At 40.5% G+C, this 20,471-nt stretch overlaps 1 protein-coding gene across 2 annotated transcripts in view; it reads left to right on the top strand.

Moving 5' to 3' along the window:
* The window catches only part of prkacab (protein kinase, cAMP-dependent, catalytic, alpha, genome duplicate b), a 35,255-nt gene extending 16,213 nt beyond the window's left edge, over positions 1-19,042 (top strand). Inside the window, exons 2-11 of one of the 2 annotated variants that reach the window (XR_536344.2) lie at positions 2,251-2,312; positions 4,060-4,188; positions 5,455-5,553; positions 7,597-7,679; positions 8,498-8,624; positions 9,360-9,455; positions 9,751-9,873; positions 10,959-11,087; positions 11,807-11,866; positions 11,966-11,992. Coding sequence is in view for 1 of the 2 variants with exons in the window: in XM_008436763.2 (XP_008434985.1) it covers positions 2,251-2,312; positions 4,060-4,188; positions 5,455-5,553; positions 7,597-7,679; positions 8,498-8,624; positions 9,360-9,455; positions 9,751-9,873; positions 11,807-11,866; positions 11,966-12,070; positions 12,163-12,288 (1,010 nt within the window). In the remaining variant the exon portion in view is untranslated. Of the gene's footprint in view, positions 1-2,250; positions 2,313-4,059; positions 4,189-5,454; positions 5,554-7,596; positions 7,680-8,497; positions 8,625-9,359; positions 9,456-9,750; positions 9,874-10,958; positions 11,088-11,806; positions 11,867-11,965; positions 12,071-12,162 lie in introns of those variants that run through there. The other variant, XM_008436763.2, reaches the window with a different exon arrangement.
* The last annotated feature ends 1,429 nt before the right edge of the window (positions 19,043-20,471 follow it).

The raw sequence follows: 20,471 nt of genomic DNA, 5'->3' as shown, positions 1-20,471 counted from the left end.
CACCCGCTACCTCCATTCATTACGACCCGCGAATTGAGCTTTAAAACTGTATGCGTGTAGTAATTACGCAGCAACGCTTCACTCCATGTCCATATGAAGCATCTTGATCGGGAATCGATTTTAGGCTCTGTTCGTGGTGCGTTAGTGAGGCATGGGATTCTACACAGCAAGTTTTAGTCTATAGTCATCATTTTACGAGCTGCAAACCAGCCGAGAGCGAGTGCAAGCTGCGGCTATGTTAGCGTCTCCACTTCTCTCTTGCGCTCCGATCTTGGCAAGATCGCAAACGAGCTATGTGTCAGATGTTTCCCGAACACTCTGTGCCTGTTGCTTTATGGAAATAGATATTGTTGTTGACACTGGTCCCAACACCCCCAGTGCCGGCCCAAAGCATCGGCGAACTGCGAAGCTTCTCGGAAGCTCGGAATTGGTTTGTGGGGTTTAATTGGTTTGTGGGGTTTAATTGGTTTGTGGGGTTTAATTGGTTTGTGGGGTTTCCTTCAACAAAAAACTTGAATTCACATTGATAAATTCACCACTGTCTGCACACATTGCGTGGAGGGATATGTGTACGTATGTTTAGCATGTTTGGAGTTATGTTGAAACTTTGTATGCTACTTGAGCTGGGGAAACATTTCGGGGATATTTAAACATTTTTGCAAATAAGTCATAAGTATTTATGATCTATGTTTTGTTACACGAGAACCAACTGTTCAGACGGACTTCCCTGAATAAAAATAAAAAAATATATATTACAATGTAATGACACATTTCTACTTTTTTGCTAAATTAAATGTTTCTTGTGAGGCTTTTGGTTCTGGATATTATTTAAAAAACTATTAATTATTCTCACATTCGTGCAATTTTCCCCTCAACTTTGCAGTAGTAGTTATGTAAAACTAATAAAAACCATTTCACAGAATAGAATAGAAATTCCTTTAGTGTCCCACACTGGGGGAATTCTGGTGCAATCAAAACAAGTACGTTCACACAAAGATTATATATAATCTTTGTGTGATTAATATATAAACTAAATGATAAAAAATACTTTGTTGTAAGGGAAAAGTCTCAACGTAAACGCTGTGCATTTATTAGAAATAGCGTACCGTGGTCCAAAGGAATCCACAACTGGAAATATTCAAAGTAATCAACACCCAGCTGAATCTTAATCACATTTCATGTGTGGTTTGTATTTTCTTTTTTTTATTGCTTTTGGTTATTATGCTTTTCAAAATGTCTTTTAGCATGAACTTTTCTGTATGAAATTTAAATTGATTCGTCTTTGAGAGGGCAAACTTGCATTAGTATTTCATTGTCACTATTTTTAGTTGAAAATGGTCTCACAATGACAATAATATCGTCTATCGCAATCATTTCTGGGGCAATTTATCGTCCAGCAAAATGTGATCCGTAGGCAAAGGCCCGTTTGGGAGGCACCACAAAAAAATATTCCACACATCCTTGGCCTGGACCTGCACTCACAGCACCTGTGCTGTAAGCTCAATGCAAATTTATTGTTGAGCAGAAAATGAAAGTCTTCCAACTCTTTGCACTATAATATAACACGAAGCGTCAGAAAGTGGTTTGCATGTCAAAACATTAGCGGGACATGTGCTACAAGCATATGCCACATGTGTAATGCTTAAACACGGTTGCTGTGCAACGAGGATTAGTTAGACTCTCCTCTGCTGTGTCGTCTACATTCAGGCGGTTTGTCAGTGCCGAGCAGATACTTGCTCAGCCCGTTCGTATTTATTTATGTATTTAATGTTTGAGAATCATAGATTATTTGCCATGCAGACTGGAAAGTTCTTACTCCGCTTCCAGTTTCAGGAATCGGCTCTTAGAGTTTCAGGAAAGCGTAACACGATTTGCACCTTCTTTCTGTTTTAATATAAAAGTATCTATCAAAAAAAAAAAGAAACACGTGAAATWTCTTACCACATCCACTTAAACATGTGATTATGCTGTCTTTTTGAGGTGTTTTCACAAGTAGAGTTTTGAGCACTGTGACTGGATGAGTGTGTGTGTATGTGTGTGTTGGATGCAAATTATTGTTTGGAACTGCTTTGCATGTTAGTCAAAGTTGTGAAGTAATGCCACAAATAACAGTGAAGCAGGATGTAGGTTTAGTCATGCGTTGTGCAGTTGACCTCTAAAAATATCAGCAGACTCTTAAGTATTTCTGTGGCATCTCTCATTATCTGTAACAACAAACCGCTAACACACGTTTCTCTCGTCCTCCTGCAGTCAAGGAGTTCCTTGCTAAAGCCAAAGAGGACTTCCTCAAGAAATGGGAGAATCCTTCACAGGTTTGTGTCTGCTTGATTCACCTTAATGTGCAGAAAGTGGAAGACACTCTTGCAGTTGTCATTTATGTTTTGCCCAACTCTGGCTTAGGACAATTTCTGTCTGTCAGCCACACAGAAATATAGAAATGAATAGTTTTAAAGTTTTACTGCGACGTCTAAATTGTTTGGCTCGTTTGAGTGTAACAAGGTTTGATTGGAAGGCGGACACCCCACCTTCCACTCAGCTGAGATTTAAGGAGAAACCAACAGTGACCACTGCATCAAGTTGTCACTTTCTAATGACCTGATCAGTGGTTAATATGATTGTGTCTTAAAATACATCAATGCAGTTGTTGTGACAATTGTTTTTTATGGTTTACCAAAGTGTTTTCTCTACATCGCATTGTGCACTGGCAGGTATTTGCCCAGTGGTAAAGATTAATCAATCGGTTACGTTTTTTTTATTTAGCAGATTTTAGCAACAAGGCATTTCAAACATCATAAAAACACGAAAATACAAAGTCATAGAACATACGGCAAACATTTCAAACATTACTTTTTCCCGTCGTTACACATCAGATTGTTGATTCGTGTTTCGTGATTGTGTTTCAAAAGCAGCTCTAAACAGGTGGGTTTGTAGTCCAGACTTAACGGCACCCAGTGTTTCAGCTGTTCTGCAGTTTTCTGGAAGTTTGTTCCAGATTTGTGGTGCATAGAAGTTGAATGTTGCTTCTCCGCGTTTGGTTCTGGTTCTGGGGATGCAGAGCAGAACCAGAATCAGAAGACCTGAGAGGTCTGAAGGTTGATTCAACAACAGCTAAGACGTTTTTATAAAAAATAATGAATCTTTTTCTGTTGTAGCACAACAACCACACAAACTCCCAACAGTTAATTGAAATACTTTCATAGATGTGGGAGAAAATCCCAAGTTGAGAAATGTGAACATTTCTCAACATTGTCTACTCATTTAAATGTAATTGAAGCGTTTTGGTATCTTAAGCTCTGCTGATTGAGGAAGTTTTAGTCAGGAATCCACAACCTTATTAGTTCCCCTGAGGGATAACTATTTTTTCACTTAGCCCCTCTTCAAACTGGGAAAGACCAATAATTGATCCCTGTGTAAGTCAGGAAATGGTGACTAAAAAGAAAAACTCACAGTAAGATTAACAGCATCACTTAGTGACATTTTGGGGTCACTAATTGATGTGACCTCAAGACCAAGTGAGCCAAAAGACCAAATGAACCACCTCAATGTCCAGACCACTTGATGCTGCAATTGTAACCATCACCGTTTCTGTTTGCAGCAGTGAATAAAGACGGACTGGCTCCAAATTTCTGGCCAATTTTCGATTTCCAATTTTTGTAAAACTGTGACCCGCCAATTCCAGTTTTCTCTTCAGAGAATGCAACCATCACTGTTTCCAACAAATACAGCATCCCGTTTACATTCCCACAGGCAGTTCTTTATGCATGTCTTCATAGTCTTGTAAAAAGCCTGTTTCTGCAGAAATATATAGCAGCACAGTTTGGGCAGTTCTCCTATCACACACGCCCATTACGTAGAATGTAAACCTGCTATTTTTTCCATACGTTGTATATTAGACCTTACTTTACAGTGCCTATCTTATTCTTTTTGTTATTACGAATACTTTTATGTCCGTCTGTGGGCATCCGTTGCATGCGTTTATAAAAATGGCTTTGCAATGGCGCCTCCCGCCGTCCTTTTTCAGAAAAACGTGCTAACCCTTCCTGTTTTCCATGTGTCCAGAACACTGCTAGCCTGGAGCAGTTTGAGAGGTTGAAAACCTTGGGCACGGGCTCGTTTGGCCGCGTTATGCTGGTGAAGCACAAAGAAACGGGACAGCATTACGCCATGAAGATCCTCAACAAGCAGAAGGTCAGTCTCGACAGAGTGGGGGTCATCGAGGTCGCAGGAGGGCGGGCGGAGTTAGGAGGGCTGGGAGATGTTATCGTCATCGAGATGCTCATGTTCAGTGTTGCCACTTGTTACTTGTGGGAAACACTGACCTGTTTTTTATGGGTGGGGGGGGGGATGCCTGGTGCTTCGTTCAGGGAGCATCAAATCCAGGTGTAAACTTCATCCCTGATCATCCTGCTAATAGCAAATGAGAATATTACTGTGGTGTAAGACAGGAAAAGGTTGTTGAGTTGTGCTGGTAGTCGCTGAAAGCTTTTAAGTTCTTTATTTGACAATCTTTTATGGATGTTTTTGTTGTTGTAGAAGACCCAAACGGATCATAAGAACTGAAAGGGTTTTGGAGGATACCGCATCTGGTTCATGACGCCGAAGTTAGCGTCTGAGTTTTTACTTCCCTTCAGAAGTGAAAAGCCGATTTCATGTTTTATTTTAAGGAATCTGGACTGCATTTGATCATTTCTGGTTAAAAGTTTAAAAAAAACAAGCAAAAAGGAAATCGCTCTTTCTAAAAGACAATTCAGACATTTCCGATGTCTGAATCGGTATCACGGCCGCTTTAGAGTGAGTTCGACAGGCCAACGATGATGTATGTGCTGGTCAAACCCGGCTGGAGTTACTCTGCAGATGGTGTGAACTGATGCGGTTAGGACAGTGGAAGCCAGTCATGCTGTTCTCACAGTGACCACAATGAAAGCGTCAGCAATTCAAACACGAGTCTTAAACTTGGAAATCATCTGTCGAGCCTGAAGAGCTTACCTTCATTTCCGGAACGAGCAGATACAATGGCTAGGTAACGTTTTGTTAGACGCGCTTCACTTTGATAAGAAATGTAAGAAGGGTGTTTTACATTTTTAGAGATGTTACGCCGAGAGCGATGTCAGTAAACTCTTGTTTTGACTATTTCAGAATCCTTAAAGTGCAGTTTCTGATGAACTGTGAAAACAAAAAACAACGGTGTTCTTAAGTTATTCACAAAATAACATTAAAATCTCATTGTCTTGTTTTCCAAACCCCAGTATCAAGTGACTAATCTAGTATTTAACTGTTTAGTGAAAGTAAAGCTTGTATACCTCTCAGATGATGTTAGGGTGCTCTTGTAAGACAGTTGTTGTTCTTTTATTACCTAATTCAAATTTCACAAGTCTTTTATGTGATCAATCTGAGTTCCTTTCCTTCTTCTGAGTTTGCTTGTGTGTGTTTTGCTTGTGTGTGTGTGACCTCCAGGTGGTGAAGCTTAAGCAAATAGAGCACACTCTAAACGAGAAGAGGATCCTCCAGGCTGTCAGCTTTCCCTTTCTTGTGCGGTTAGAGTATTCATTCAAGGTACGGAGAACGTCTGACGGTGTCCCTGTTTGTTTTCGCGGGCGGTCGCAAATTGGACGTTTTGGCGTTCAGGCCGACTGTCCAGAGCTTCTCCTCAAAACGGCCTCCGAAAGCATGTTAGCTTGACAGAATCAAAGCGTTTCAGACCACAAAAATAAAAGACAGTGAGCTAAAAAGATGGGCGCTCGCCCTCTGCTGTGCTTAATTGAATCAAACTGGCTGCTGCTGTTGTTGTGAAGTCCCGCGCTGTTTCTACATGGCGCTGCTCCGTCCTGTCTGTTTATGTGGCGTCAGTCGCCTCTTTGTATGCAGAGGCAGCATCAGGCGTGAACTTGTCTGTCGCTGCATAACGAAATGATTGTGTGGCACGTGAGCATGTGGAGGGAGCGTGAGCTCCAAACGCTCAGAGCTCTGATGACCCCGCTGCTGACCTCTCCATTTAGACCCACCCGCGTTTTGGTGTTCACCTCGCTAACCATTGCTCATTTTGTACCGTAAGATTTTATGAGAATAACAGTCATAGTTACTGTTTAATCACGTAACTAGTGAGATGCGCCGACCAGTTAAATGTGGCCAGTTTCGGATCATCGCTTTTGTAAACGGTCTGACCTGCCGAGCTTCGATTAAACTGCGTTTAAAATAAATTCCAGCTTTCGCAGTGTGATTATTAAAACGTTTGCTGGGAACGAATGTGATATTCTACCATGTCCGTGAGAGAACAATCGCAGTAAATCAGGTTAATGCTGATCGTAAACAAAGACAAAATGTTTTGAAGTTTTAATCTGGAAATGTCTTTATCTTCCTCTATTAGCTATTAGCATCGTTAGCATTGCTGAATGCTAACGATTCAGCAATGTTTGTGTGTGTTTCCTAGAAATTACAGACCTAAAGCAATAAAAGTAGGAAATGATTAAAGGAGCCAAATGATTAAGACCCATTTATGTTGTTTTATTGGTTTCCAASTCTGACTACGTTTATGGAAAAATGTCAGATTTCTCCAGATGAAAATCAAGATTTCTGGAAAAATTTTGACTTTAAAAAAAACCAAAAAAAAAAAACCATTACCTCAGTTTCAGATTATTTCCTCTAGTTTGGATTTAGAACATCAAAATGTGACTTTTTGTCCAGGTCATTCACCAGAAAAACGTAAATTTGAGAATCTAAACATGTCATCGATTCACTGCTTTTTTAATGCCTTATTTAGAACCTGTAGTTTCTAAAATTGATCCAGTTTAGATGTAATTCACTCCTTCTTCTACAATCAGAACACATGTAGCCAATCACAAGCTGAGTGACCTCCCATTCATAAACTTTTTAAGAGCCTATCCAATCAAGAGTCTTTAATAAATTTGCATAAACCAGTCCAGATTAGATTCATTACCTCTGTTGTGTTGTCGCCTCTTCCGAGACCGTAAACCCGCGTCTCAGCAGAACAAAACCAGGCCGGCCACGTGAAGAGGTGTCAGCAGTGCTCTTGCACCTACACAGACTAACCCAGATGAGGGCCGTGCTCCAATTATGTCCTTACTCAGGTTAAGCTGTTTAGACGCACCTGGTTGGGCAGGCATTCAGTATCCTTGAGGCCTTAAATAAACCTATTATCGGTCCATGTGTGCTGCTCTGCACACGGATTGAAGTGGCACCGATGAACATGAGTCTATGCCACCAGTCATTCTGAGAGGTCCAGTATCACATTTGTATATTAAAAAAGTTTTCAACGGAGTAAAATTACAGGTAAAAGTATTTTATTTGTAAGAGAAGCCTTCCTCAGCTCTTATGCTGCTGAGCTGCTGTTCTGCAGCCCAAAAGAGACAAACTGACTCTAGGGTTCACCTTTGAAGCTGGTATTTTGAGTTTTTGTGAAACTATTTTGTCACTTTATTTGTGTTACAGTCTTGTCATTTAAGGTTTACTTCACCAAAGCAGTCAGGGAACACACATTAGCAAGAAGTTCAACAAGCTTTGTGCTCAGATTCCCATGTCTTTTTCCAGTTTATTGTGTGTTTGTATATCTAATCTCCATCCTTTTATTTGTGCATCCAGGACAACACCAACCTTTACATGGTTATGGAGTATGTACCAGGTGGAGAGATGTTTTCCCACCTACGAAGAATTGGCAGATTCAGGTCAGTGCATGTAACAGTCCCTCAAAAATGTTGCCATGATTTTGTTGTTGTGATTGTTTTGCAGCCTGAAATAACTGATTTTGCAGTTCCTTTTTCAAAAAGTTGTGGTCAAAGTTGCTTTTTCTAAGCTTTATTTTGCCATAACATGATCGTTTAAAAGCCTCCCAATAAACGACGGGATTTTAACAGAGTTAAAACTTAAAATGCAGGTAACATTTTCAATTGCCTTCTTAAAATAGCAAACGTAATGCAAATAAAGTCATGTCCAAAGGAGTAGTCAGAGTGCAAAAGAAGAAATCCTAATTGGTCATTCAGGTTAACATGAACTGTTTGCTCTACAAGCAGGTCCTGCAGAACGTCTCACAAGGGTTTTTGCAGGAAAAAAAAAGAAAACGTCACCGCTTAGCGTCACGCATGCTTTCATCTTCCAGGTGCAGGCTTCTGGAGATGTCGCAAAACAGGAAGTTAAATTATTAACTATTATTGAGGAGATTGGTCAAAATTCAGCCGAGTTCCAGTGATTGCTCAGAAAAGATTGAAATAATAATAAAAAAAAAAATGTTAAGGTGATTCGTCGGATTTGCAGAGAAGTTGCAACGGCTGCTGAAAAGTCTGAGAAAAGAATTGTGAATAATGAGTGAATTTGCTCTAACGGTTGCTAACACAACTTCCTGAAGTTACTGATTGAAGTGTGCATTCAGGAAGCGCTCAGTAGTTTCTGATGACGGCCATGAAGATGTTTTGCTATTTTTGTTGCTGTGTCTTAATTCTCCAAAGTTTTGACCAATCTGCTCACCGCTGTGCTTCTGTTGGCGCAGTGAGCCGCACGCTCGGTTCTACGCTGCTCAGATCGTGCTGACCTTTGAGTACCTGCACGCTCTGGACCTGATCTACAGAGACTTGAAACCTGAAAACCTGCTCATAGACCAACAGGGCTACATACAGGTCAGAGGTTCTGTTTCTTCTCTCACGATCTTTCGGTGTTTTGTGTCCTGGTTTTCATTTTTGTTCATGTTTGTTCATAGTTTCGCTGTAGGTTTTGGCCATATTCAATTTATATTTCGATTTATTATCACAAGGGTGTTCTCATATCAGCTCGTTTCTTTGTATTTAGTTCCTCAGGCTTATTCTTGTGTTATTATTTGTGCATTTGGATTTATTTTTCTGATATCAGTTTTTGTGTTTTTCCCTATTATTTTGAAATTGTTTGAGATAAAATGATTTTTTTTAATCACAAACTGGGATTTAAAGGGATTAAAGTCATTAATTCCACACTGTAAAAAAAAAAAAAAAAGTCTCTAATTTACGGTAAAATACCGGTGCAGCTGTGGTTGCCTGAATTTTAAATAAATTTCGTAAATACGGTAAAATTCTGGAAACCACAGAAAACCAAGCAGGAGAGTCTACATGTTCATAATTTCCTAAAAATCTGAAAAAGAAAAAAAAATATAGAAAACTGTCTGGAAATGAAATTTATATTCATATTATTGTAGTAAAACTGGAAGAGTCTTGAATGGTTGTGTCGCCCCCTTGTGGTTTAATGAGAAATAACAGCAAATATTTCTTTCTGTTCCAAGATGTTTTGTGTTCCATCTATCTCTGTCCATTTTATTTCTGTTGTTTCTCATTAAAATAAATGTCTGTCAGCTCTTTTTTTCTCTCTCTCTCATTGCTACTCAGGTTACAGATTTTGGCTTTGCCAAACGGGTAAAGGGCCGGACCTGGACACTGTGTGGCACCCCAGAATATCTGGCTCCAGAGATCATCCTCAGCAAGGTGATCCATCTTCCCTTGACTTTTATGTTTGTTTGCTTGTTTGTTTGTTTTTGTTTTTGATTTAGTTTTTTATTCGAAGCCTGAAGTGAGGCAATCTGAAAATGCATGAAAGCACTTTTTTTTTTCTGTTTTAACATCACAACAACATATATATATATATATATATATATATATATATATATATGGTCCTAGCTGCGATGAATAACACAAAAGAGCAAACATATTAAGGAAATTGTTGATATCTAATATTGATTGTGCTTTAAAGAGAACTTTCTCCACCTGTTTACACCGGCAGGGATATAACAAGGCAGTGGACTGGTGGGCGCTGGGTGTTCTGGTCTATGAGATGGCAGCAGGGTATCCTCCTTTCTTTGCCGATCAGCCAATTCAAATCTATGAAAAGATTGTATCAGGGAAGGTGAGTTTTGCTGTTTTCATTTTTGAAATGTTTGGTGTTTTTGACTGAAGACGGACTTCTCCACTCTGTTTCACTGTTTAGTCTCGCGCTTTTGAGAGAAAAGTGTTATTAATTTCCAGTACTTTTCTCTTTTATGTTGTTTAAAAACTCAGTGATTTCTGGAGACTTCTTCTACAGTACATAAATGTTTCGGCAAGAAATCCAGATGTTTCGTGGTACATTATTTAATTTTTGGGATTTATGGTCTTATATAAATAAGTCTCACCAAGACTGAGTAATTTCAGTTCTTGTACATAATTCGACGTAAGAGTTTGACGTTTTTATAAGACGTGAACCAAAAATCTACAATGCAAAATGTAACAATTAACTTTAAAGATGAAAGTTTCCCTTCTTATTAGAGAAATCAGAATTTTCGTTGAATAGTTTTTTAAGACATTTTAAAAGCTTTTAGAGCTATATGTTAATATATTGAATTGCAATATCATATTCACTAAAGACTGCTTGGATGCAATATTTGACAGGACATATTTTGTATGCAATCCAAACAAAATCTGCGTGCCAGGAATGATTCTGGTCTGTTGAGATACATGTTCACTGTACGGATGTCTTCAGATTGCAAAATAGTGGTGGGAACGTGATGACAATGGAAACAGAAAAGAAAATAAATTAAATTGTGCGTTAAGTAGCATCCCAGTTACGTTTCCCAGATACCGTGGAGCCCTATTTTAAAAGCAGTAACCGTCTTGCACCGGTGTCAGATTTCACTCCTTCAGAGCCGGTGCCATGCGGCTCTTAGACGTGTCTCAGCTTCAGCAGACCCGAATCAAACATTTAGGTCATTAGCAGGACTCTGGAGAACTTGACTGCAGCCTTTTGACTCAAGTGTTGGTGAACTAGAGATACAGGTAAAAGTTTCAGGACGCCGCTCCTCGAGGACTGGAGTTTGACACCATTAGAGTGAATCAAGGCGAGTTCAGAAACGTTTTCATTTTGTAAAAAAAAAAAAAACAATCAGTTGGAAGTTGATACCAACAACCGTTGGTGCAAAAAACCAAAGTGGATTTCTCCTTTTCTTGTTCGTGTAGGTGATGGACAGACTAACAGATGAGGATGAGGATAGGCAGGAGTTCTCCAAGGACTGTGGTGTTTGCAGACGACATTGTGGTCTGCAGTAAGAGCAGGGCACACGTAGAGGAAAAGCAAGACAGGTGGAGGTGTGTACTGGAAAAGAGAGGAATGAAGATCAGTTGCAGCAAGACAGAATGTGTGTGTGTGAATGAGAGGGGAACAAATGTAACGGTGATGTGACAGAAAGTAAAGGCAAAAGAAGGTAGAGGGCTGGGGTCAATCTTCCAGAGCAGTGGAAGAAGTGTGGAAAAGAGGTGAAGAAGTGTGTGCGAGTGGGGTGGAATGGATGGAGAGAAGCGCAGAGTTGGATGTGTGATAAAAGTGTATCAACAAGAAAGTAAGGAAAGTAGTGACACCGGCGATGGTGTGTGGTTTAGAGGCAGTGCCGATGAAGAGAAGACAGGAGGCAGAACTGGAGGTTTCACAGCTCAAGATGTTGAGGTTCTGTTTGGCAGTGATGGAATGAGCAATCAGAGAGGCCAGGCTGAGATGGTTTGGACATCCGCAGACATGTCAGTAGGTTGGAAGCCACGGAGCAGGAGGCCGAGAAGAAGACCAAACCCAAGATTTATGGATGGACATAAAGTTAGTTGGTGTGAGCGTAGAGGATGCAGAGGATGCTGTGGCGACCCCTGAAGGGTAAAACAAAAAGGGACAACAAAGATGAGAAGGATTCCCAATGCTCCCATTCACCTGCTTTTTTTTTTTGTTTGTTTGTGTTTTTTGGTGACTTGTTGCGGAAGACTCTTTTTGGCTCTGTAACTGTGCGTTCACACAACCGCTTCTTCTACTTCCTTGTCCTCAGGTTCGTTTCCCGTCTCACTTCAGTTCAGACCTGAAGGACCTACTGAGGAACCTCCTACAGGTGAAGGCAAAAGTCGAGGAAGTTCTGAACTTCCAGTGAGGCGTGGTTTATTTTTCCAAGACCTCCAAGATGATGGGAACGTTCTCCTCTTGGTTTCAGGTGGATCTCACAAAACGCTTTGGGAACCTCAAAAACGGAGTCAACGACATCAAAGGACATAAGTGGTTCGCAACAACTGACTGGATTGCCATCTACCAGAAAAAGGTACGTTGGTGTTTCTACGTTGTGTCTCCGTTTGCACTGGATTTGATTGCGATTCGGAGCCTTTTATGTTTTTGATGGGTTTTTTTTTCTAGGTGGAAGCTCCCTTTGTTCCAAAGTTCAAAGGTCCAGGCGATACCAGCAACTTTGACGACTATGAAGAGGAGGAGATCCGCGTCTCCTTCACCGAGAAATGTGCCAAGGAGTTTGCTGAATTCTAGAGTTAGAGGAGAAGAAATAAGGAAAATAGGGAAAGTCTAAGGTAGGCTGGTCAAAAGGGAGACACAAGAAAAGTGTACTGTCTTCTGTCCAAATATAAGCACCAGCTACAAAAAAAGAAAAAGGGAAAAAAATCGAATAGAGGTGTGTGGAAAAAGAGAGCGGAGACTGATAACCAGCAGTGTTGCCTTTTCTGTTGCGTTTCTGTTGTGTTTTATTTATTGTCGTCTTATTTATGAATCCCTTTATAACGACGCTGTGTTTCATGGGTGTCGGGAGCCCCACCGACTTAGAGTTGCCTCTACGCATTCCCGCCCGAGATCTTCCCGTTTCTGCATCCGTTTCTGTTCCGTTCGTTTCTGCGCCACAGCAAAGACGAGTCAACACGTCAATCTGCCGGTCATCGCACGAGCGCGCACGCAAGATATCATCGGTTCATGCCGATGAGATGGTTTGAGCAAAACACAACACACGTTAAGATAAATGCCCATGTGATATATAGTTTGTCTTGAGTTCACCTGACCCATCTCATTAATGAAACACTTCAAAGGCACGAGGGGCCAAAAGAAAGACGAAACAAAAAGTCAGGTACGTCTGTTGTGTAACTCCATCTACGGCTCTTATTATTGTTAATATATACAGACTTTGTACATATCTGCAGTACTCCATTTTTAAATGTTAGTAGGTACTTAGTGGCTCCAGTGAAACCATACCATGCTAACGTTACAGTACGACAACATACCAATAAAAAGGACGGCTTTCTCTCAGTTTCGACGGTGTTGTCAGAAAAACACCAACCGCATAATGGAAACTCAGGTTTGAACATATCACTTAACAGACATTTATCTCCATAAAGCCTAAGGRTCAGCAGGTAAATCTCGGAGTACAGATTTGGGAATTTGAAGTTCTGGTTTTAAACGAGTTTAAAAGGAACAAAAAAAAAAAAGAGGGACTATTTAGAGTTTTAGTTGGCGTCTTCCACACTTTATCCCTTCCAGAATATTTGGTCAGTTTTGATAGAAAAGCACTTCCTGTTTCAGCTCAGAGCTAATTTACTACATGAGATTATTCTACTTGTTGAAACAACCGTTTGGCCCCCCTGGTTTTGACTTTTAGACACCGTGTGAGGCAGAGGACCTCCGACTGCTTCTGGCTGAGGGTCAGCAGCGCTCCGGTCTGTACGGATGGCAATCAGGATGGTGGGCTTTACCTTGATCATTGCTCATATCACAAAAGAGAACCATGCAAACTCTGTCATCATTTCTTTTGTGTGTGTTCAGGACATGCACTAGTTTTGCTAAGTTTCATTTTATGTGTATGTATTGATGATCTGAAAATGATTGGTACTCTGTTTGTCAAGTTAGAGATGGGTGAAGCACCAGGAGGTGAATATGCATCGGGGAATTTTGTATTGAACATGTTTTTCCTCAGAGAATTTGTTTCCAAAGAGGCTATTGGTATAATATTCACACCAGATGTTGCTAGCAACCCAAATAATCTGTGCATGCAAAGAAATAAAAGCAACTAAGTCCATAAATCAGGTTGCATATTATAAAGTTGAATTCTCTTAAATATTTGAAAGAAAAGCTTTAAGGTGTCTCCCGTATATAGAAACCAGTTGAAGTTCTCAGTTGTCATTTTGACCTATTTGATTAAAACTGTCTTCAGATTTCTTCGCCACTCCCTGATAACCAATTATTTCTATAGAGTTTCTAATTATGTTCAAGTCAGGTGACTCACTGAGCCGTTTTTCTGTCCTCTGGTTCCTTTTCCGACACCGGATTAGAAGTTCCCATGACTGTATTTTTGGGATCATTGTCTTTCTGAAACGTGCTGTTGCACTCCTTCCTATCTTGCCGCTGGCATTTTAAAAGATACCTGTTACATGAGGAGGAAATTAAGGCCATTTTGTAAAACCTCAAATCCTGTCATGTTTTTCAAGTGTTTGTTACTTTTGATCAGCTTTGTCTGTTTATACTAGAGACAAATAGGACAATTTTTTTTAATGCTCTGCAGTCATGACCAGTCATGTATTGCGTTTTCATAACCACGCCATCTTTTAATTTCTCCTTAGAAAGATTAAACAAAAAACAGACCCTATGGGAATTACATTTCTATGCTCTGAGAGCGCCCCCTAGTGTTCAAACAATTACTAACCAAATTAATCAGAACACAACAGCTGCAGCTGACATGACTTTGTAGCAGCTGCTGCATGTATAACAACCACTCCCATGTGGCAAGATTTTGTTTATATTATAATTAAAGTCATGTATAGTGACGCAATATACATTATTTTCCAATAAAATAATTTCCTGGAGGCAAAAGAACGATACAAAATATTGTAACGAGGGCATTACTAAGAATATCTTGGTACATTTCTTCCTATAAATGCTGCCAGTACCACATCCTGTAAGACAGGCCCACAGTATAAGGTTCCCCCCTCCGAAAGTCACTATCAGTGTGGTGTTTTTGGGTTTGGTGGTCAATGCCATTTCTTCTCCAAACATTGTGTGCAGTGACATTCAAAGATTAATGCTGGTCTCATCTAAAGATGATAATCCAATTTTCCACTGACTTGACCAAAATGTTCTATAGCAGACTTGGAGCAAACTTTCCGGTCAATGAGGCCATTGTGGTTTATTTCCATGATTTAAAAAAAATTGGATTACTAAAGCTCAGTGAGAGCAATTCTTTGCTTTTGGAGACTTGTTCTGATCACTCTTTTTTGTCAGAAATGTTTACAAAAACCACCTAGTCGTGGCTGATTTTTGGTGAAATTGTGTTCTTTCCTCCTCCGGATAATGGCTGTAATGGTTCAGTGCCATTTGTATTTTTGCAATAATAGGGTAGTGGAGGTCGTAAAATTGCTTCTTACGTTTTTCTGGCGATAGCATAAAAGACAAATTGTTTATGCTCTCGCCTAAATCAGCTGTCATGAATTATTGACAACTGAACTAATACGAGACAGGATTGCTTACTACGCAGTTACAGATTTCAGTTATGTTTTAGTTGCCTTTTTCACTCAAGCTTATTACAAATAACTTAATTTCTGGAGTAATTTAGGTCGATCTTGCTGTGAGTGGGAGTTTCTTGGGTTGCTACAGACATCTAGTGTGAATTTTATGTCAGTAGGACTAATAGAAATGTGTTTACTGAGAAGAACTATGTTTGTTCATTGCTTTCCTGCTATAACTTGTTGAAATATCCTTTTACATGTTCGCCAAACAACCTGGTGATTTGAAGCTTACGACAAAGGCCACCTCGGATGTTCGGGGGTCTCTTTGCTTGACACAGTTTGACAGCAGGGCATTAAAACAATGTCCTGAGAGGATTAAATTTTGTTTCAGGCGTTAAATTATAATTTAATCTTTTACCTTATTAGGGATGTGAAATATTACAGTTCAGATAGGCGCAAGGAATTCCTTTCATCATGTTTTCTGTCAAGAGTCTCAACTTCGTGAAAAATCTCAGATATGAGAAAAATATGATTGGCCTTTTGTTTGAAATACACATCTGCAATGTTACTAGTCTGTGTGCGTCATTTGTAAATTAGAGTGGTGTTTGAAACGGCTTAACATGGAGGCATTGTCCAGGTGGACGACTTGGGTTCACAGTATCCTTTACCACACGTGTCTCTTAGGAGAGACCATTCCCGTCCATCTATCTACTGTCTTCCACTTATCCAAGATCGGGTCCAAGAGGGATCCCCAGACATCCCCCCACCCCCATTAGCATGATCCGGCTCATTCTGGGGGATCCCAAAGCGTTCCCATGCCAGATGGGACATATAATCCAACTAGTGAATTCTGGGTCTTCCCCTGGGTCTCCTTCCAGTGGAATGTGATCAGAAAACGTCCAGAGGGAGGCACCCAAGGGGCATTCTGATCAGATGCCCAAACTGCCTCGACTGACTGTTTCAATGTGGAGAAGCATTGACTGAGTCCAACCATCCTCCAGAGGAAGCTCATTTTGGTCGCTTGTATCCAGGATCTCATACTTTCAGCCTCTTTTCTTATCTTCTTACCATAGGTGAGGGTCAGAACCTAGGTCAGTAAATTGAAAGCTTAGCTCTTTTTTCAGCACAACACGTCACAGCTGCATACAAAGCCCCAATCCATCTGTTGATCTAGCATTCTGTCCTGCTATCACTCGGGAACAAGACACCTAGATACTTAAACTCCTCCACTTGAGGCAGAGCCTGACCCCTGACTGAGAGGGGAGCCGTCTTCCTTAAAGGAGCTGACTCTCATCCTGGCTGCTTCACACTGTGCAGTGAACCACTCCAGTGCCCACTGGAGGTCATGGGCTGAAAAAGCCAACAGAACCCCCATCTTAAGTAAAAAAAAAAAGTAAAAATGAGATGCTGAGGTTTCCAAACCAGACGCCCTCCCCTACAGGATTATTCCTTGAGATCCATGAATATCGGTGGAGTCCAGAGCACACTGGGAACAGGCTTCACTTTATGCCGAGGATACAGACCCCAGCTCTTGCTTTGGCCACTTTGGGCAGACATAGATTGGATACCCAGCCAGACACCCCATACTTGTGAAGAACAGCTTCCAAAATACCTGGGATGGACCTGGTCATAAGCCTACTCCAGATCCATAAACGACAAGTAGAACTGACAAGCAAACGCACTCAGCAGTTCTGCAAACTAAAAGATGTAGCCCACTGCTCTATGAGCCACATCGCACTTCCTGTATCCGAGGTTCAGCTATCAGTCAGAGCCTCCTCTCCGATACAGCGAAGGTCTGATTTGGCTTTATCGATAAACATCAAATAAGAGAACTTGCAGGAAGAGACATTATCACGTCTGGTAAAAATGTTAATTACAGAAATACATTAGTGTAGTACCATAATATCACACATTTTTTAAATATTCCAACTTGTTATTGAAGTCAATTTACTCAGTGAGGAATGAAATACCATGTTAGGAAATAATTGCTTTCAACAATGTGACACAGTTACTGGGAGCCCTGTGTTAAGACTTCAAACAGCCACCTTTTTACAATAGTGCAGCACAACGGCATTTACAGAGATGGACTTTTGGCCGTTTTCCTTTACGTTATCCTCTCTAGATTCTCCAGAGTCTTGGCTCTTCAAACTATTTTCAGTTTACTGAAGCCACCAGGTTTTTCTCTAAATCATCAGGTATTTCAAAGAACTTATGATGCCCTAATTAACAGGCTCACAGCGTTACAGATCCTCCACCGTCCTTCAGTCAACATGACATTTACACGTGTTCATACTTTGTTTCAAACCCACTTACAGTGTTTGTTGCTGAAAAGCTTAATCTCTGTTTCATCTGACCAAAGCTCGTACCGCTGTTTAAGGTCTCAGTAGAGTTTTGTAAACTGTCCGTGTTTCTGTTAATGAAGGAGGGACTTGGAAAGGCTTCGTGCCTCACATGCAGCCGGGTGGCTTGTAGACGGGATCTCATGATTGTTATGGAGACTTGGCATCCCCCAAAGATGTCGTTATTTGCTGCAGTTCTCAGTTCAGCTCTGTTCTCTGAATTAAAATGTTTCTACTGCATCTATTTTAAAGGGAATGTTGGGACTAAAAAAAAGAATGGCTCTGGTAACTTTGTTGAAAATAATCTATTACATTCTATCATTCAATTATTTCCCCCACTGAATAAACGTACTCAAGAGAAAGTTTGGACTTTCTATTTTTTCTAGTGGGAGATCATCCCGCTGCAGTAAATTCTGGATTCATTATATGTTTTGGGGGTTTTTTTGTACACTTCTTTGGAAAAATAGGTTTGTCTTGTCAGTTCCCTTATTACAAATGCAGAGTGGGTTAAGATCTAGAAACACTCAGTTCACATCTCTCACATCGTTTAACACGTATGTGGTAAATTTGTTGCAGTTTAAGCTGCTGGTTTTATGGTGAAACTCTTAAGGCAAAAGTGTGTTTACTGGCTGTATTGTTATTACTACTGTGTGAACAGAGACAGAATGCGAGTTTGGTCGGAGTTACAGCGAACCTGGAACACTTAATTGCAGAATAAAAACACATACTACATCTGGAACAATGGTCCACTGTAACATTATTTATTTTACCTTGTGATTCACAAGGAAAGAGTCTGAAATTTTTAGGCGCCTTCATAAAATGACCTAATGTTATGCTTCACATTTGTTTTTCTCTATCCTTGTGTGTTAAGTGGTAGGAAATGAATTACCACAATAAATCTGGGGCTTGTTTATTTTGTTCATGCCATGTAAGGCCACTTGGTTTGAATTAAAAAAAAAAAATGTCTCTCTTGAGTTGTTATGTTCAGTGTTCTGTCAATTTTTTTCTTGATGAATCTGAAGATATGTTGGCAGAAAGATGGCAGCCTTCTGGTCGTCATCCGCTTGCTCACTGGTTATGATAGCCTAATTTATAGACTATTACTATCATCATGATATTGTTTACATCTGTGGTTGGGACATCACATCCCCAACATTTCCTTCATGTCGGGTTCAGTATGCAGCATCCTTGAGACACTTTTGCAGAGACACAACTTCTTCTCAGTGCAGGCACAATGCTGGTACATAAGAGCCTACTGTCGCACTTTTTAGGGAAATGAGACCTCCCTCCTCCCCAGCCAGTGTAAACCATATCGACCCATGCCACACACACACACACCCATACACACAAAACACTCTTGTGAATGGAAGCATCTGAAGTCACGGGAACAGTGACATAAAAACAAGTGTAATATTTTGCAACATGAGTATCATTCCAATAAAGTTTTACTTGTAAAATCTCCCCTGAACTTGTGTCCTTACTGAGTAGTGTGTGTGTGTGCGTGTGTGTGTGTGTGTGTGTGTGTGTGTGTGCGTGCGTGCGTGCGTGCGTGTGTGTGTGTTTGAACAAGGACAAGTTCATGGAGAAAGAAAATGATGGTGAGGTGTGTAAATCATCCTCTAGTAAAGACTGACTGGGGTATTGGTTATCTCCCACCCTTTCCATTCCTTGCCTTTGTGAACTTGTCTTTGTCCCACCAACCATGAGTGCAGTGGTTCCTAAGCAGTCTGGAAAAGTAGACAAAAGTATGAAATGTGTTTTCAGTATTTTCCAGATCTGGATAAGTATAGAGAAAAAGAAAAAAAAAACTCTACCTTTATGGAAATGCTCAGTCGGATTCCTCAAAAAACCCAAAGATGATGGTAAGCTTCAGAGAGCTTCTATGTTTCTTTGCGCTGTGATGGATGAGTTTGGCTGTAAACCTTCAACAAAGAGTACAGACACAAGGCGAGATAGTTCCGCCTTAAAAGCTGTGTGCATCTGTTTTGTTGGACGGAGGCGCCATCTTCAGTCCACCTTAAACGCACAATGTGGCCAACGAACGCTGGAGTTCCTACAGGGCTACGGCAAGCCGTTTGTGTAAATATTTCACATCCCTAACATAGTTATTGTCTGCTAGTTTGCAACAGCTGTAGCTCAAAGTGTCCTCATATTAATTAATTATGTTTGCTTCATTTGTCCCTAACTTTTAAAAATCTAAACCACACTGTTAGTGATGTATAACAATACATACACCAGAAATGATTTTAGATTTGTTAAATCCCAGATAATGTCAAAAGATTCTCTTTGAGACTTTTGAGAAGTTAGAAGTAAGCTTCTCGTGTGTTAATTCCCAACATTTGGGTTATGCAGAGACACATCTGTGGGTGCAATTTAAGGTAGCACTTAAAACAGTTTGTGTCCTTGAGTGACATCACAGGAAAATCTTTTAATAAAATCAGACATGGTATCAGAGAATTGTGGATCTACAGGAATCCACAATGTGAATGTGCGACTGTGGCGCAGGAAGTATAACATTTGGTGGAAGAAGTTGGAGTCAGAAGACCTGCAGTGCAGGAGCTTGGACTCTGCAGGTTGGTGGTGCAAAACTTTGAAGGGCTGCGGTGCAGGAGATCTGTGACATGGCCGATTAGGTGGCCAGGACCGATGGTAGAGCAACCTGAGGCGATTGACGTATGTGCCTTGAAAAGCCCTGATGATGGTCGGTGATGAAGGCAGAGGAACCTTGGGGAATCTGGAAGCCTGCAGTGCTGAAGGTCTGGAGGATTGTGATGTGGTTGGCGACCCTGAAGAGCAAAAATCGCCTGTCACTTTGCTCCTGACACACCTAAGCCTGTAGCAATGAGCAATAAATCAATTAAATGTATGATGAATTAAAACAAGCTCAAAA

Source organism: Poecilia reticulata, linkage group LG1 (genome assembly GCF_000633615.1).
Source record: "Poecilia reticulata strain Guanapo linkage group LG1, Guppy_female_1.0+MT, whole genome shotgun sequence".
Classification (NCBI taxonomy): domain Eukaryota; kingdom Metazoa; phylum Chordata; class Actinopteri; order Cyprinodontiformes; family Poeciliidae; genus Poecilia; species Poecilia reticulata.
This window is presented reverse-complemented; position numbering and strand designations above follow the sequence as displayed.